This window comes from Ochotona princeps, chromosome 1, assembly GCF_030435755.1.
Source record: "Ochotona princeps isolate mOchPri1 chromosome 1, mOchPri1.hap1, whole genome shotgun sequence".
In the NCBI taxonomy this organism is placed as follows: domain Eukaryota; kingdom Metazoa; phylum Chordata; class Mammalia; order Lagomorpha; family Ochotonidae; genus Ochotona; species Ochotona princeps.
The window spans coordinates 74,662,124-74,677,124 of NC_080832.1; the positions used below are offsets into that span (position 1 = coordinate 74,662,124).

The 15,001-nt window shown below is 38.1% G+C and overlaps 1 protein-coding gene across 2 annotated transcripts in view; it reads right to left on the minus strand.

The window, feature by feature from the left end:
• Positions 1 to 8,739: 8,739 nt before the first annotated feature.
• The window catches only part of LOC101522455 (cytochrome b5 reductase 4), a 93,512-nt gene continuing 87,250 nt past the window's right edge, over positions 8,740 to 15,001 (minus strand). For both annotated transcript variants that reach the window (XM_058661052.1, XM_004580423.3), the window contains 2 exons: positions 14,633 to 14,797; positions 8,740 to 9,308 (listed from right to left, as the gene is read on the minus strand). In XM_058661052.1, coding sequence (XP_058517035.1) covers positions 9,254 to 9,308; positions 14,633 to 14,797 — 220 coding nt within the window. In that variant the 3' untranslated portion in view covers positions 8,740 to 9,253. The remainder of the gene's footprint in view (positions 9,309 to 14,632; positions 14,798 to 15,001) is intronic.

The following is a 15,001-nucleotide window of genomic DNA, read 5'->3' on the forward strand; positions in this document are numbered from 1 at the left end:
TTTAGTTTGCTTTTTTCACTATCATAGCAGAAATATGTTAATTGTTCATTATTATAATTTTAATGCAAAATATTCAGTAAACAAATATACCAACCCTGCTTAACTATTCCCTAACTCCTGTAAAACATAGGTTACAAATTTAGTATTGTATATAATCCAAATGTTAGTATTAAAGGTAGCAATTGTGAAGAGCTTTAGGTCTTTTCCTCCAGTGTTTTGTATTCATACTTCAAATAAAATCTCTAAACAGCCAAGGAGTGAGATTTAAGTCTGAGAACATGTGGCCAGGTGACTTCCCAAAAAAACACAGCAATACATCGAGTCCACCAAATGCTTGACTCGCTGCATTCTTACAAGTATTCTTGACAATGACTTTGAGAATAATTCTATTGCAAAACGAAAAATTATGTTTACATTTGCATTGATTTACCAAGTTTTCCTAATTGAATTATATTGGCCAAGGCCAATTTTCATGTTGGATCTGATATGCACAAAACGACTGACTCAGGTATTTCTTGACAATTAATTATTAAAAGTATTTTCATTGGTTCTGTTGCAATGGCCTAGCAGCTAAATCTTTGCCTTGCATGCGCTGAGATCCCATATGGGTGCCAGTTTATATCCCAGCTGCCCCAGTTCCCATCCAGTTCCCTGTCTGTGGCCTGGGAAAGCAGTGGAGGATGGCCCAAATCCTTGGGACACTGCACCTGTGTGGGAGATCTGGAAGAATTTCCTGGGTTCAGATTGGCTCAGTTCCTGCTGCTGCAGGCACCTGGGGAGTGAACCAGCAGATGGGAGAGATGGGAGATTTTTCTCTCCTCTTTGTAAAATCTTACTTTCCCATAAAATTAAATAAATCTTTTTTAAACAGTATTTTCATGCTATGGCTTTTATAGCCTTAAATTTCTAGTTTTCAATTATTTGATTATCTGGTATTTTTTTTCACAAGTAATTTTTCTTAAGACTGTTGGTGAAGTTTCTGTGCCTTTCTGAGAATTGCTTATTGCCCTTCTTTATAAATAAATCTACCCAAGTTTATAACTATTAGTCATAGTCTGCCTCATAAATATTCTTGCTTTTATGATATCTAGTATTTGATACTGCAGAAAAATTTCAGGCTTTTCCTCTCAGGTTAGTTGGCCTGTCTTATCTATTTACCCTTCTTGCTTTTATTTCAAAGAGGCCAGGCCTTCTGCACGCCACTGAGAGTACCAAGCCTTTTTGATCATCTGTTTCTGGTTCCCATGATAAATCATTGTCACAGCTTAGCTCTTTCTTGTGAATCTTTGGGACATTTTTATTTTCCCTACACTTCTGTGGTATGCTAAAATACATTCTACACTGGTTAATTTAAAATTTTATTTTCATTTTCTTTAAAGACAGAATCCTCCATCAACAAGCTCATTCCTCAAACACCAGTCAAGACCAAGGCTGGGATAGTTGAAACCAGCAGCCAGGAATTCCTTCAGTCTACATGTGAGTAGCCGTAGCCATTGCCTCCTGTCTTGCATTGTGTGTATTAGCAGCAAGCTGATCAGAAGTGGAGGAAATGGGGTTCAGTTTGCTACTCCAATATGGGATGTTGGTGTTCCAAGTTGTGTTAACCACTGAGGCAAATGCCCACCCCTGCACTGGATTTGTTTCAGATGAGATGAGGCGGCAAAAACTTGGATCTGTTGCTTGTCAACAGAAAGTTGTTTACGACTTGTCTTCACCCCAATTCTTTCATTGCTGAAGACTTGCTCTATTTCCTTCACAGATGTACACGTAGATGGTTCATGTGCACACACTTCTCAAATCCCAATGTTCACTATCGATTCTTTAGCTTAGATTATATTATATCAGATTTTCTATCAAGCAGGTTTTCTAACACCACGCAGTATGCACGTTGTTAAGCCCTTACACGCACTGGTTGTCGGCCCTTCCTGCTCTCCTCAAAGAACTTTGCCTTCCGGCATCACCACATCACCTAGTAGACACTTTGTCTCTGACCAACCTCCTCCTAGTTCATGCACAACCATTTCTCAGAAGTAACAATCTTCAAGTGTGGAGTGAATACCAGTGGCTGAGAGAGAAACAAGAGTTTCATAAAGAGCAGTAATTGCCAATTTCTCTTCTTCAGGTTTGAATCAGAACAGAGGTAGCAGTGTGGACCACTGGTTGCTTTTTATAGACAGGTAATTGTTTTAGTGAAGATTTTCGTAAAATCAAGTAATTGTTTGATCAACATAGCTAGTTTTAATATTTTTTTTTCTCCTACTCTCCTCCCTTCATGATTCCTTCTCTGCCCTCTTTCCTTCCTCTCTGTAGCAGACAAGGGGGGGTGGGGAGAGACACAGATATATTCTATCCATTGGCTCACTCTCCAAAACAATGGCCAGGCAGGCTGAAGCCACAAATTCCATCTGGGTCTTCCAGATGGGAGAATGGGATCCAATTGCTCGGGTCACCTCCTACTGCTTTCCCAGGTGCTCTCAAAAGCAGTTGGATGGGACACTGGCACTACGTGTGGTGGCTTAATTAGCAGTGCCATGATGACAGCTATTTAAAAAAATTTTTTTGACTGACATTTAATCTGGAATAGTGCAATAGTTCAACACATATAGAGAACATATTAAGTCAGTTTTTTCCATTTTTTAATCTTTACTTTGTGTTCAGAGCCTACCAGCTTCTCTTCCAATTCTTTATATAGTTTCTAATACACTGTTGTGAACTACGTTATCTCATTATGTGGAACATCAGAACTTGGTTTTTTTTTTTCTGTATTTTGCTACCCATTATCAAATCTTCATTCCTCCTTCCTTTACTCTTCCCAGTTCCTAGCAAGGATGCTTCCAAGTTTATAGTTTTAATACACTTGAACCCAAAAATATTAAAATGAGACAGACGTTGAAGATCAGATGACATTTATTAATTATGCATTGATTTTACATCTTCAGAATAACAAAGTAAACCTCTGGCAACACTACTAAAATGGTTGAAAAGCTTTTGCGTATGTCCTCCCCATTCTCTTTCCATTTTTGGTGGTTGCATCATATCTGTACTTTTTTCTAGCCCTCAGCTTCATTTTGCTAAGTTTATTGGCCATCTCTAATCCTTTTATTCATCTAAATGAATCCTGTTCCACCAGTCCTTCTGTTCAACTAAAGTCTATTCTTTAGGGGGGCTGGTGTGTTGGCTCAACTGGCTAATCATCCAAGTGCCAGCATCCCAGCTGTTTTGTATCCTGGTTGCTCCACTTCCCACCTAGCTCCCTGCTTGTGGCCTGGGAAAGCAGTGGAGGAGGGACCAAAGCCTTGGGACCCTGCATCTATGTGGGAGACCCAAAGAAAGATACTGGCTCCTGACTTTGGATTGGCTTAGCTCAGCTCTGGCTGTTATGGTCATTTGGGGAGTGAACCAGTAGATGGAAGTTCTTTGTCTCCTCTTGTATCTGACTTTCCAATAAAAAATAAATCTTGTTTTTTAAATGAAGGTTTATTCTTTTTGAAGATTCCTTAGTAGTGTTTGAAAATATCTCATTTTTTACATTAATAGTTCATGACTTTATATTCAAATTTTGTTACATGTAAAAATCCTTTTATTCCTCGAGTATCTTTATTAGTAGTACAGTGCTTTTATGCTACAAGGAAATGCTATTGAAAAAAATGACCTGATTTTCTTTTGCTTTATATTCAGTTACAGGCTTTTTAAATATTTTAAAAAATATTTTCAGTATTGGGATTTTGGAGTAAACATTCTCAGCCCAACTTTAACTTTTTGTTTCAAGAGTATCTTTTTAAATATATGTTTAATACTTACACTTTCATATGTCGAATCTTTGTCTTCATTATGTGTCACTTCCTCCTCACTCACATTTTAAAAATCTTTACTTTGTCCTATGTAATTTGATATTTTCCCTTGTTTTTTTCTAGCTTATTAATATTTGAAAACATGCTTTCCTATTTTTATTAATATGGTTTACATACCATATAATTCTCCCACTTAAAGTGTACAATTTTATGGTTTTAATATATTCACATGAACAAGCAAACATTATGCTCAGTAGGAGAACATTTTTGTAATTTCAAGAAAGAGCTTCTATACCCTTTGGTATATAACGTATACCCCATAAACAATCATGTTACTTTCTGCCGCTATAATTTTTCTGTTTTACATACTTCATACGAATGAAATAATATATGTGGTATTTTTGTGACTGGCTTTTTACTCACTTTTTAAAAGATCTATTTTATTTTTATTATTATTGGAAAGTCAGATTTACAGAGAGGAGAAACAAAGAGAAATATCTTCAATCCGCTGGCTCACTCCCCAAGTGGCTGCAACAGCCAGAACTGAGCTGATCTGAAGCCAGGAGCTGGAAGTCTCTTCTGGGTCTCCCACATAGGCTTAGGGTCCCAAGGCTTTGGGCTGTCCTCTACTGTTTTCTCAAGCCACAAGCAGGGAGATAGAGGGAAAGTGGGGCAGCCAGACAGGAACAGGCACCCATATGGGATCCCAGCACATGCAAGGTGAGGACTTCAGCCCGTGTGCTGCTGTGCTGGGCTCCTACTTTTTGGTAAAGATTTTGTTTTCATTTGAAAGGCAGAGTTACAAGAGAAGGAGAGACAGAGACAGAACTCTTCCATCTGATGGTTTACTCCCCAAATGGCTATGATGGCCACAAGACTCGAGTCAGCGCCAGTACTGGATGTTGGTGCTGAAGGTGGAGGCTTAGCCTATTATGCTGTTGTGCTTGTCCTACTCAGTATGCTTTTTTTTAAAAAAAAAAAAAAGATTTTATTATTATTATTGGAAAGCTGGATATACAGAGAGGAGGAGAGACAGAGAGGAAGATCTTCCATTCGATGATTCACTCCCCAAGTGAGCCGCAACCGGCTGGTGTGCTCGCCGGTCCAATGCCGGGAACCAGGAACCTCTTCTGGGCCTCCCATGTGGGTGCAGGGTCCCAATTCATTGGGCCGTCCTCAACTGCTTTCCCAGGCCACAAGCAGGGAGCTGGATGGGAAGTGGAGCTGCCAGGATTAGAACCGGCGCCCATATGGGATCTCGGCGCGTTCAAGGCGAGGACTTTAGCCACTAGGCCACGCCACCGGGTCCACTCAGTATGCTTTTAAGCTCCATTTAAGTTGTAGCATGTTTCAGTTTCTCAATCCTTTTAACAGCTGAATAGTATTCCACTGTATGGATACTGATGAAAACTAGGAGTATTTTTGTCTTTTGGCCTTGTAAATTATTCTATAACAAACAGAAAGCATGTATTACCTAATTGGGGACTGGGCATCAGAAGGCAGACATTTGAATTTCAGATAGATCAGACTGACATTTTGTTTTGAGAACTAACAAATTGGCAACCTTGGCTGAAGCTGGCTTTATAATAAAATTAAAATGAAAATAGTAAGAGCTTAGGATGGGTTGAACTTTCACTTTTTTTAATACACATTTTATTATTATTCTTATTATTTTATAGTACAGTTTCATATTCCCTTATCCCCTCCCCAGTTCCTTTATATCATTACTAACATAGTTCTTCATACACAGTCATATGTCCATCATTGCGGGCCTGGACAATGGCAGAGAGTCCAGAATCCTATTGTCAAGATATAGTAAGCAGTTTCATTGTAAGTCCATCTTTGGAAGCAGAAATGCATACCACACTACATCCTCACATCTGGATGTTAGTCTCCATTTCACAGTTACTGTACATCGTCTGGAGGAGACACACTTCAACAAAGATTAGCGGAAACTGTATCACATGGGTTTTGTTATTCTCTGTTAGTTTCATCTCTTCAAAACACTTTCTTCTGATTAAATCATTCAATGACTCGTATATCATACGGTAGCATCTTTTTTTTCAAGAAGGTTCTTGATTTTCATTTCTTCAGCTACACATTAGTCACTTAATAGCATGTTATTTAACTTCTTGGTGTTGTTAATTTCTTTTTTCTCCCAGATGTTGATTTTGTTTTGTGGCTCTTCATTTAAGGGGATGTATAGTAGCTGTGTAATGGAGACTGTCATATCTAGTAACATGTCATTTAACTTCAGGCATTGTAAATTTCTATTTGTTGATTTTGTATCATGATTTTTCACTTAAGGGGATGTACAGTAGTTGTGTAATGGAGACTGTCATATCTAGTAACATGTCATTTAACTTCATGGCATTGTAAATTTCCTCTTTTCTTTCTATTATTGATTTTGAAACATGACTTTTCATTTAAGGGGAACTTTCACTTTTATATTCTACTAGCTACAATGAAACTGCTGTAGACTATATAGCCTGGTTCACTTACCCAAAGGTCTGTAACTATCAGTAGATTCAGTGTGAAGATGGCTCAAGATAAGCTTGTATAAAGAAAGTGGCTCAAGAAACAGCTGTAGCCAATTACTAGCTATAATAATGAATAAAGTATTCGAAAATGTGAAAGCTCTTCTCATGTTCTAAAATGTTAAGGTAAAAGTTGAGGCTCAATATTGACATAAACCCTAATCATCTTACCTTGGATGCATTTCTCTGATTTCTTTGTACTCTGTGACAGACAAAAGGGGACTTCAAAGATGTCAATACTCTAATTCCTGCAGCCTTTGAATATGTTAGGTTACAAGGCAAAGGAACTTTGAAATCTTAACAAGAGAACACCCTGGATACAGGAATGGTCTATTGTAACCACAGGAGCCCTTAAAAGCAGTGAACCTTGTCTGGGTAGGGTAGGAACAATGCAGATTGAGAGGTTTAAAGCTCAAGAGACTCAATCCATCATGCTACAGTAGAGAAAGCTGAGAAGTAATCCAAGCACTTTCTATCAGCAAATTCCCCTAGCCGACAGTCAGTAACGATGTGATGAACTCAGTCCTGTAACTTCAAAAAACTTGAATTCTACCTAGAACCTGAGTGGTGGTGCAATAGCAATCTTCTCTAAAACTTAAGAATCAACTTGATTTCAGCCCTACAGGGCCTTCCTAGAAGATGTAATTGAGTCATGGAACTATGAAATCAACAATGGCTGATTTTCAAAGCCACTACATTTGTAGTAATGTATTCTGGAAACAACAAAAAATAAACAGGTACACACATACACACAACATTTGTTTTTTGCAAGAATATTTTTCAAGCCAAAGGAGTTTGAGAATAATTCTCCTTCCTCATTGTAAATACGTGATTAGGAGTCCATTGAATTCTTTGCTCAAAAATAATAGATACAACTTATACTTCTATCTGTACCCACGGGTTATATAGCCACATTCAGTGGAAGACTCCAAAGTCCTTCTACAACATACTAGAATGGAGAATGATTTTTCAGTGAGTTCAAGACTATAGTAGGAAGACCAATTATCTTGATAATCCACTAGGAACAGCAGGGCAGGTATGGCTGGTATGGAAATGAGTCAGATGGGTGAGGAAGACAGTGGTGTTGATTCCTAAGGGTTCTAGTAGGCTGACTAGATACAAGGCAATTCTAGGAAGCCAGACAGAGAAATACTAAGACTTGGGGAACATCCAAGTGGTGTTCAGGAAGTAACTGGGCATTGAAAGCTAAAACTTGGCTGATTTTCAAATCAAAGACTTGAATTTGGGAATAATTAACATGTAGGCAAGAAAACAGAGTGAGAAGATCACCCAGAAGATGCTTACAGTGCTTCATTTGCTTTAAAATATAAAAAGTGAATGAAGAAAAGTTACATACAGGAAACAACAGAAAGGTGATTCATTTGCTTCTAGTAGCTAGAAAGGACTGGAGGAAAGAGAAAAAAGGAAGGGAAGTGAAAAATGACAAAGATGTTGGCTATGTACAGTTAACTGATATATTATTCCTAATGAATTATTTTAAAAGGTTACAAATGGTCTCTCTCAGAAGGAAAAAATGAGGTGGCAAGAAGGCACCAAGCCAGAGAAAGTTCCTGTTGCTTCCCAGGGAGCTGCTGCAGCTCAGACAACTAGAGTCCTATTAGGATGTATGACTAGGAAGGGGGCAGTGATTATGAGGGAGGTGCAGGAAAAAGTGAGAGTTCAACTCACCATTTGCGCACAAGGAGGTTCACAAGCTGAGTATTTTAATGTTAATACTGTATTCCTCAAGTAGACTTTTCATTCAAAGAACACTTAGCTGTTTTAAAAAAAATCATTTACAGAAATGAGAATTCCAGCTATCCCCAATTTCTGTGACAACACTGCTGGTATAGCGGGTTAAGGCTGAAGAGTCCAAATTAGATTATGCAGTAGACATCAATGCATTCAACTCAGTTGCCTTATAAAAAACATGGAGTGACTTTCCATGATATGTTTTGCTAAATTTCAGTTTGGGAATGCACCTGAAGGTTGCACACAACAGCAGGAAGACAGCAAGCTGCTCACACACCCAGAGGTTGGGAGAGCACTCTGCTGAACTGCTAGCTGTGGAGAAGCTGCCAGCCATGGAAAGAACCATTTGGGACAAAATGTTCTCATGATTCCTGCTGGTCTACATGTGTTCAAAAGAATGAAAATTAAACGTCTTGCAAAGTTCCAAATGGTTAATTTAGACCATGGCATCAGATGCTACACTTTCATTCTTTCCTAATGCCTTTAGTTTTGACTAAGAATCAAAACAACTTTCAAGTTCCTCTTAAGTTTTCCAATATAGCTAGTACAAAGGAGTATGTATGTCTGAAATGTCTTCAGTTTCTTTTATAATTGCCTTCTTTATTTCCCTTAAGATATAGGTCCAATGTTGTTGCACCAACTGCATTCCTAAACAAGGATTAAAAAGTACATAAGTTCAATTTTATTGTTCTCTGCATTAGTACCAGAAACACACATAACAATGTTTGGATAACTTAATAAGTTAAAACATTCCCTGTTTTAGTATCAATAACAAGGACATAAACGATCCATTTCCTGAGTTAACAGTGCAATGTAAAATTTAATCTGTATTGCTAATAAGACATTTTACAGCATAGAAACATGATCAAAATGATCATTTACTTTATCATGTCATAAATACAAGTGTCTATTATACAACAGTGATAATATTTAACTGGTAAAGAAATTTAACAAAGAATCCTGTATTTGTTACCATGAATATCAGTAGTAAAATAAAATAAAGTACAAAATAAAGCCAAGAAGTTATCTAGACTGAAGAAACCAGTTGATTTAAGAAATGGAAGCCTGTATTCTAGTTAATATTTCATATACACAAAAATTTTCTCTTAAAAAACCCTAAGCCATCACAAATTTAGGTAACCTAGTTGAACAAAGGACAACGACAGGTCTTCATTATGCTGTAAAACTATGGATCTCATCTTTGGAAAAGTTAAGGTCATGCAGCAACCTGAAAAACAACAGAAAGCACAAGTTTTCTTATGAGAAATGCTAAAAAACAAGTGAGATTAAAGGTTACCTCATAAAGTACTTTTGCATTTTCCCTTTTTGGTATATACATTTTTAAAAACACAATTATCATTTCTAAAAATAATTCCTAAACATTATCAAATATCTACTGAAGTGCTCACATAATTTTTTTAAGATTTATATTTATTAGAAAGGTAGTGTTACATAGAGGAGAGCCAGAGATCTTCCACATGCTGGTTCACTCCTCAAATAGCTGCAATGGCCAGAGCCTAGCCAATCAGGAGCCAGGAGCCAGGAGCCAGGACTTCCTCTCTGTCTCCAACTTGAATGCAGGAGCCCAAGGACTTGAACCATCCCCCAAAGCCTTTCCAGGCAACAAGCAGGGAGCTGGATGAGAAATGGAGCAGCCAGAGCTTGAACCAGGACCCATAAGGGATGCCAGTGCTGCAGGTTGAAGCTTAACTCACTATGAATGGTGCAGTCCCAAGAATACAGTACATTGTCGAAAGTCACATGTTTGTTGAATCTCCCACTGTCCTCATTTTGCTGGGACACTATGATATTCCTTAACACTATATTCCTACAGTCTTCTTAAAATCTAATACTTGGAATGACAGGTTTATCAATTCTTTCTAACAAGATTGTTACATGTACTGCTCTTCCATCAGCTGGTGTCTAACACATGGCTGTCGTTCTTTTCAGATGCTAGAAACCACTGATCTAAGTGTAGATCTAATAGTTCATTAGGAACTAAATTTGGTGATATTCTGTTTCTGTCATTATTTTATTAATCAGGTTGGGAAAGCTGTATTATTAAACATATGCTCATATGCTTCTGCTCGTTTATCATATGGCTACCTTTATGGCTCACAGAGAAAAGGCAGAGTAACTCTGTTCCCTCTTTTTCATCACTTTTCTTTTCTTTCTTTCTTTTTTCCCAAAGATTTATTTATTTTTATTGCAAAGTCAGATATACAGAGAGAAGAGACAGAGAGGAAGATCTTCCATCTGATGACTCACTTCCTAAGTGACCACAACGGCCGGAGCTGAGCTGATCTGAAGCCAGGAGCCTGGGACTTATTCTGGGTCTCCCACATGGGTACAAGGTCCCAAGGTTTTGGGCCATCCTCAACTGCTTTCCCAGGCCACAAGCAGGGAGCTGGATGGGAAGCAGGGCCACCAGAATTAGGATTAGATCCTCATATACGATCCTGGCGCATTCAAGGCAAGAACTTAGGCCGCTAGGCTACCAAGTCAGGCCCTTCACCAATTTCTTCTTTTTTTTTTTAAGACTTATTTTTATTGCAAAATCAGATATGCAGAGAGGAGGAGGAGACAGACAGGAATATCTTCCATCCAATGATTCACTTCCTGAATGAGAGCAATAGCCAGTGCTATGCCAAACTGAAGCCAGGAGCCAGGAACTTTTCCAGGTCTCCCACATGGGTGCAGGGTCCCAAGGCTTTGGGCATCCTCAACTGCTTTTCCAGGCCACAAGCAGGGAGCTGGATGGGAAGCAAGGCTGCCAGGATTAGGACCAGCACCCATATGGGTTCCTGGCACTGCGAGGCAAAGACTTTAGCCGCTAGGCTACTGTGCCTGGCCCTTCACCACTTTTCAAAAGAAGGAAGGAGAGACAGAAAGAGCTGTTCTATCTGATGGTTCCCTGCCCAAAGAGCCACAATGCCTAGGGGAAGGCCAGTCCTAAGCCAGGAAAATGAACTTCCTCTTGGTTGCCCACATGGTCACAGAGGCCCAAGAACCTAAACTATCCCTCTATTGCTAACAAGTAGGGAGCTGGAATGAAAATGGATCAGCTGAAACACAAACCAGTACCCATATGGGATGCTGGTGCCATAGGCAGAGGCTTAGTTCACTGTGTCATGGCACCAGATCCCATTATTTCCTTTTAAAGGTTTATTTGTTTAATTTGAAGAGCAAAGACACATACACAGACACACGCACACATACACAGTGTGTGAGAGAGAGGAGAGATAATGAGATGTCTTTGAGAGAGAGAGGAGTGAGAATGAGATGTCTTTCATCTGCTAGTTCCTCAAGATAACGGTAATGGGAAAGGCTAGGTCATGCCAATGCCAGGAAGCCAGAACGCCAAAGGGGTCTCCTATGTGGGTGGCAGGCGCCCACGGACTTGGGTATCCTCCCCTGCTTTCCCAGTCATATTAGCAAAGAGCAGAGCAGCCAGAACATGAACCAGTGCTCCCATATGGGATAACAGTACTGTAAGCAGCAGCTTAACCACTACACGGTAACTCCAGCCTCAGTAACTATTATTTAGTGCTACCACACTGTACGCAGTCACTGTGTTAACAACTTTACTATTGTACATGCCTTTTTGCAGATGAGTGCACTAAACAGCTGGCCCTCACACATCCAGTGGAAAATGATTGCTAATAGCAGACTCAACCCCCCAACTGGAAGCTTCTGGAGCATGCACACATATTCACAAAAGGATCTATATGGCAAAGGAGTGTTTACAGCCAACTAGATGCTGCAGTCAAGCCACCATATGAACAAACCTCTTTCTAGCCATTCATCCTGTCTCCCCCAGGCAGGTGGCTTCTCTCTAGTCAAACAAATCTAGTCTTTTGAATGCCTGGACCCTAAATGCCTCTGCTCATTTTGTTTACTTTCTACCTCTTCTAACTTGTACCATTTTAGCCATTCAACAAAGGGCTGGTCTTTTTATGATCCAATGTAAATTCTCACACAAAAGTAACACATCTCTCTCTGAATTTCCACAATTTTGTTTCCTGTCTCTCCCTCTCCATAAATCTGCCTTCCAAATAAATACATTTAAAAAAATTTAATTTTAAATAAAAGCATATTTAAAAAAGAATTTTTGCTCTTTTGTATGAACATTAATATTCTGAATCACAATTTAGCTATCAGTATGTACAGCAGTTTCCATACTAGACACTGTGGGCCTTAAAAGCAGCCTATTTTGTTCATCTCTAATAAAGGGAGTATTTAGTAGGTGAGAGAATTATTATTGCTCAAATAATTACACGTTACTTGTCTGCATTTTTAACAGGTTTCCCTGCCCTGCTGACACATCAGATAAGTTGACAGATGTTCAACAAAATACAAAGAGTATGTTTGAAATGATTATACACATAAACTATCGGGCAGACAGCAGGAGGGTCCTACAAGTGGACATCCAACAGTTTCTTTTTGTAACAGCAAAACTTTGTCAAATAAAGGATCCATGTGGCAATTATGAAGGCTACCCTACATCCACTAAGATGGTGAGGACAGGCGAATCAAATGGATCCTCAACTCAATGCCACAGCTAGATGCTTGATTGAATAAGTGACATGTCAAAGGGATGTGAAATAGTAGGTTTCTACCTTTGATGACTGACAGTATTCCTGGGAAATTCCTAGTTAGTGTAGCACTGCAATATTAGTTCTGAGAAGAAACTGAGAAAAGCAATCCATATAGAGTCAATTTATAAAAATGAAAAAATACTAAGATATGAGCTACTCTCTACTCTATGTACATATTCTCAGACTCCAGTATGCAAGGAAGTGGGTAATACTTGTATAAAATCAAAACAAGGAAGACAGAGACCTTGTCTTCAAGAAGCCCGTAATTCATTTGAGAAAATCTAGCTACATTAAGGAGGTTACACAACAAACTCCTTCAGAGTGGTACTCAAGAGCTTATGATTCCAACTACTCAAAAGTATTAGACTATAATAAACTTTTCACTGAGATATTTCTAAAATAAGTCTTTTTCACTTTTTAAAAAAAGATTTTATTTATTTTTATTGGAAAGGTAGGCTTACACAGAGAAGGAGTGAGAGAAAGATCTTCCATCCACTGGTTTACTCTCCAAATGATGACAATGGCTAGAGCTGAGATGATCTGAAGCCAGGATCCAGGAGATTGGTTCCATATTTCCCTTGGGTGCAGGGGCCCAAGGACATGGGCCATCCTCTACTGTTTTTCCATGCCAAAAGCAGGGAGCTGGATAGGAAGTAGAGCAGCCATAACACAAACTGGCATTTGTTTGGAGGATTAGCCAACTGAGCGCCTGTGCCAGCACCTAATATAATAGTGTCAAGACAGTAGATGACAGTGCAGCTCTTAACTTTTCTCTAAAACAATTTTATATCCAAATCATAGTTAACCTTCACTATAATTTTAAGTTTTGCTTGAGTCTTAAAGGAATAAAAGCTTAGAACTAAAAAAAAAAGCTAAGATGAGAAACGCTCACTAGAATATTTTCCTGAAATATTAAAACTGTAAATATACTTATGTTTAATTAAGATACACCTCAGGAATTATTTTTAATGCCTTTATGTACTTTCCAAAAACGAATTCCATAATTAAACTGCCCCACTTTTGATACAGCTCCCCGCTAAGGTACCTGGGAAAGCAACAGAAGATGGCTTAAGCTTTTGGGCCACTGGTACCCATGTGGGAAGCCTTGATGGAGTACCTAGTTCCTGGCTTCAGCCTGGCACAGCACTGGTCATGGCAGTCATCTGGGGAACAAAAGTAGCATCTCAAAGATCTCTGTTTCTCTCCATAACTTTACCTTTCAAATAAATGAATGAATCATTTAAAAAATAAAATAAAAACAAAGTTGAAAGATATAAAATTATTCAGGAAATGTTAGATTCAGTCATTCACACCAAGTACAAAACAAGGGTTTAACACAGACATGTTTTAAATCAGCTAGAAGTGCAAAGGTAACTTTATTTATTAATATATTTAAGGTATCATTTATTATTTTAGAGTTAAATCATATTAAAGTCAATTTCAAATAATGCAGCCATCCATCACCACTAGTTTTTGTTATTCAGGGTTCAATTATCAGTGTGACTGTATTTATGTCTTAGTCTCTCTTTTTGTCACCTTTTGGTCATTATATTAATTTTTTTTTTTTTTTTACCAACTCTCACCTAGTTGCAGAGAATGAAAATGGAAAGTTAACAATAAGATGGTCACTTTTAATTAGTTTTTATAAATCATAAAGCATTGGTGCAAAAAAGATGTTGAGTCTTACATCCCAAATAAAATTATGGCATAAATCTTGTAAATCTATCCATATTACCAATCAGCAGCAGACCTGAATTGCTGGCTGTATTTCTTTGTGTTCATACCTAACACTAGCATAATCCTCTCTCCCAAAGATTTATCTGTATGAAGATTAAAAAAGTATTTTTTAAGCTGTAAACACAACAAATAAAGTGCAGCTTTATATGAATGAAAAGTCATCTGCTTAGTATTTCACGGTGCTGGACTTTCTGTTTCCTACCACACTACTACTTACTTTATTCCTTCTTCTGTAAATGGCGTTGGTCCACAAATGCAGATGAGAACTTTGGATTTGTCTAAATTTGTTTTCAAGAATTCAGAAAGAAGAGCTGGTGAAATGCGTCCTTGTTTGCCATTCCAATCAGAAGTAGATGCTGAGAGAACAAATTCAACATCAAATCTAGGGAAAAGAAATAATTTTTAAAAAGTCTGTTATTTTAAACACATCACCGTGTTTCAAGTTCAGTAAAACATTTCCCTCACAATCAGAGTAATTAAACATATAAAAATTAGTACATTTGCTAAAAAGATGACTGAAGTAGATTTTAAGCAAATATTTGACAAAATATACAGCCAAACAGATATTTACTGAGCCACAGCTTTT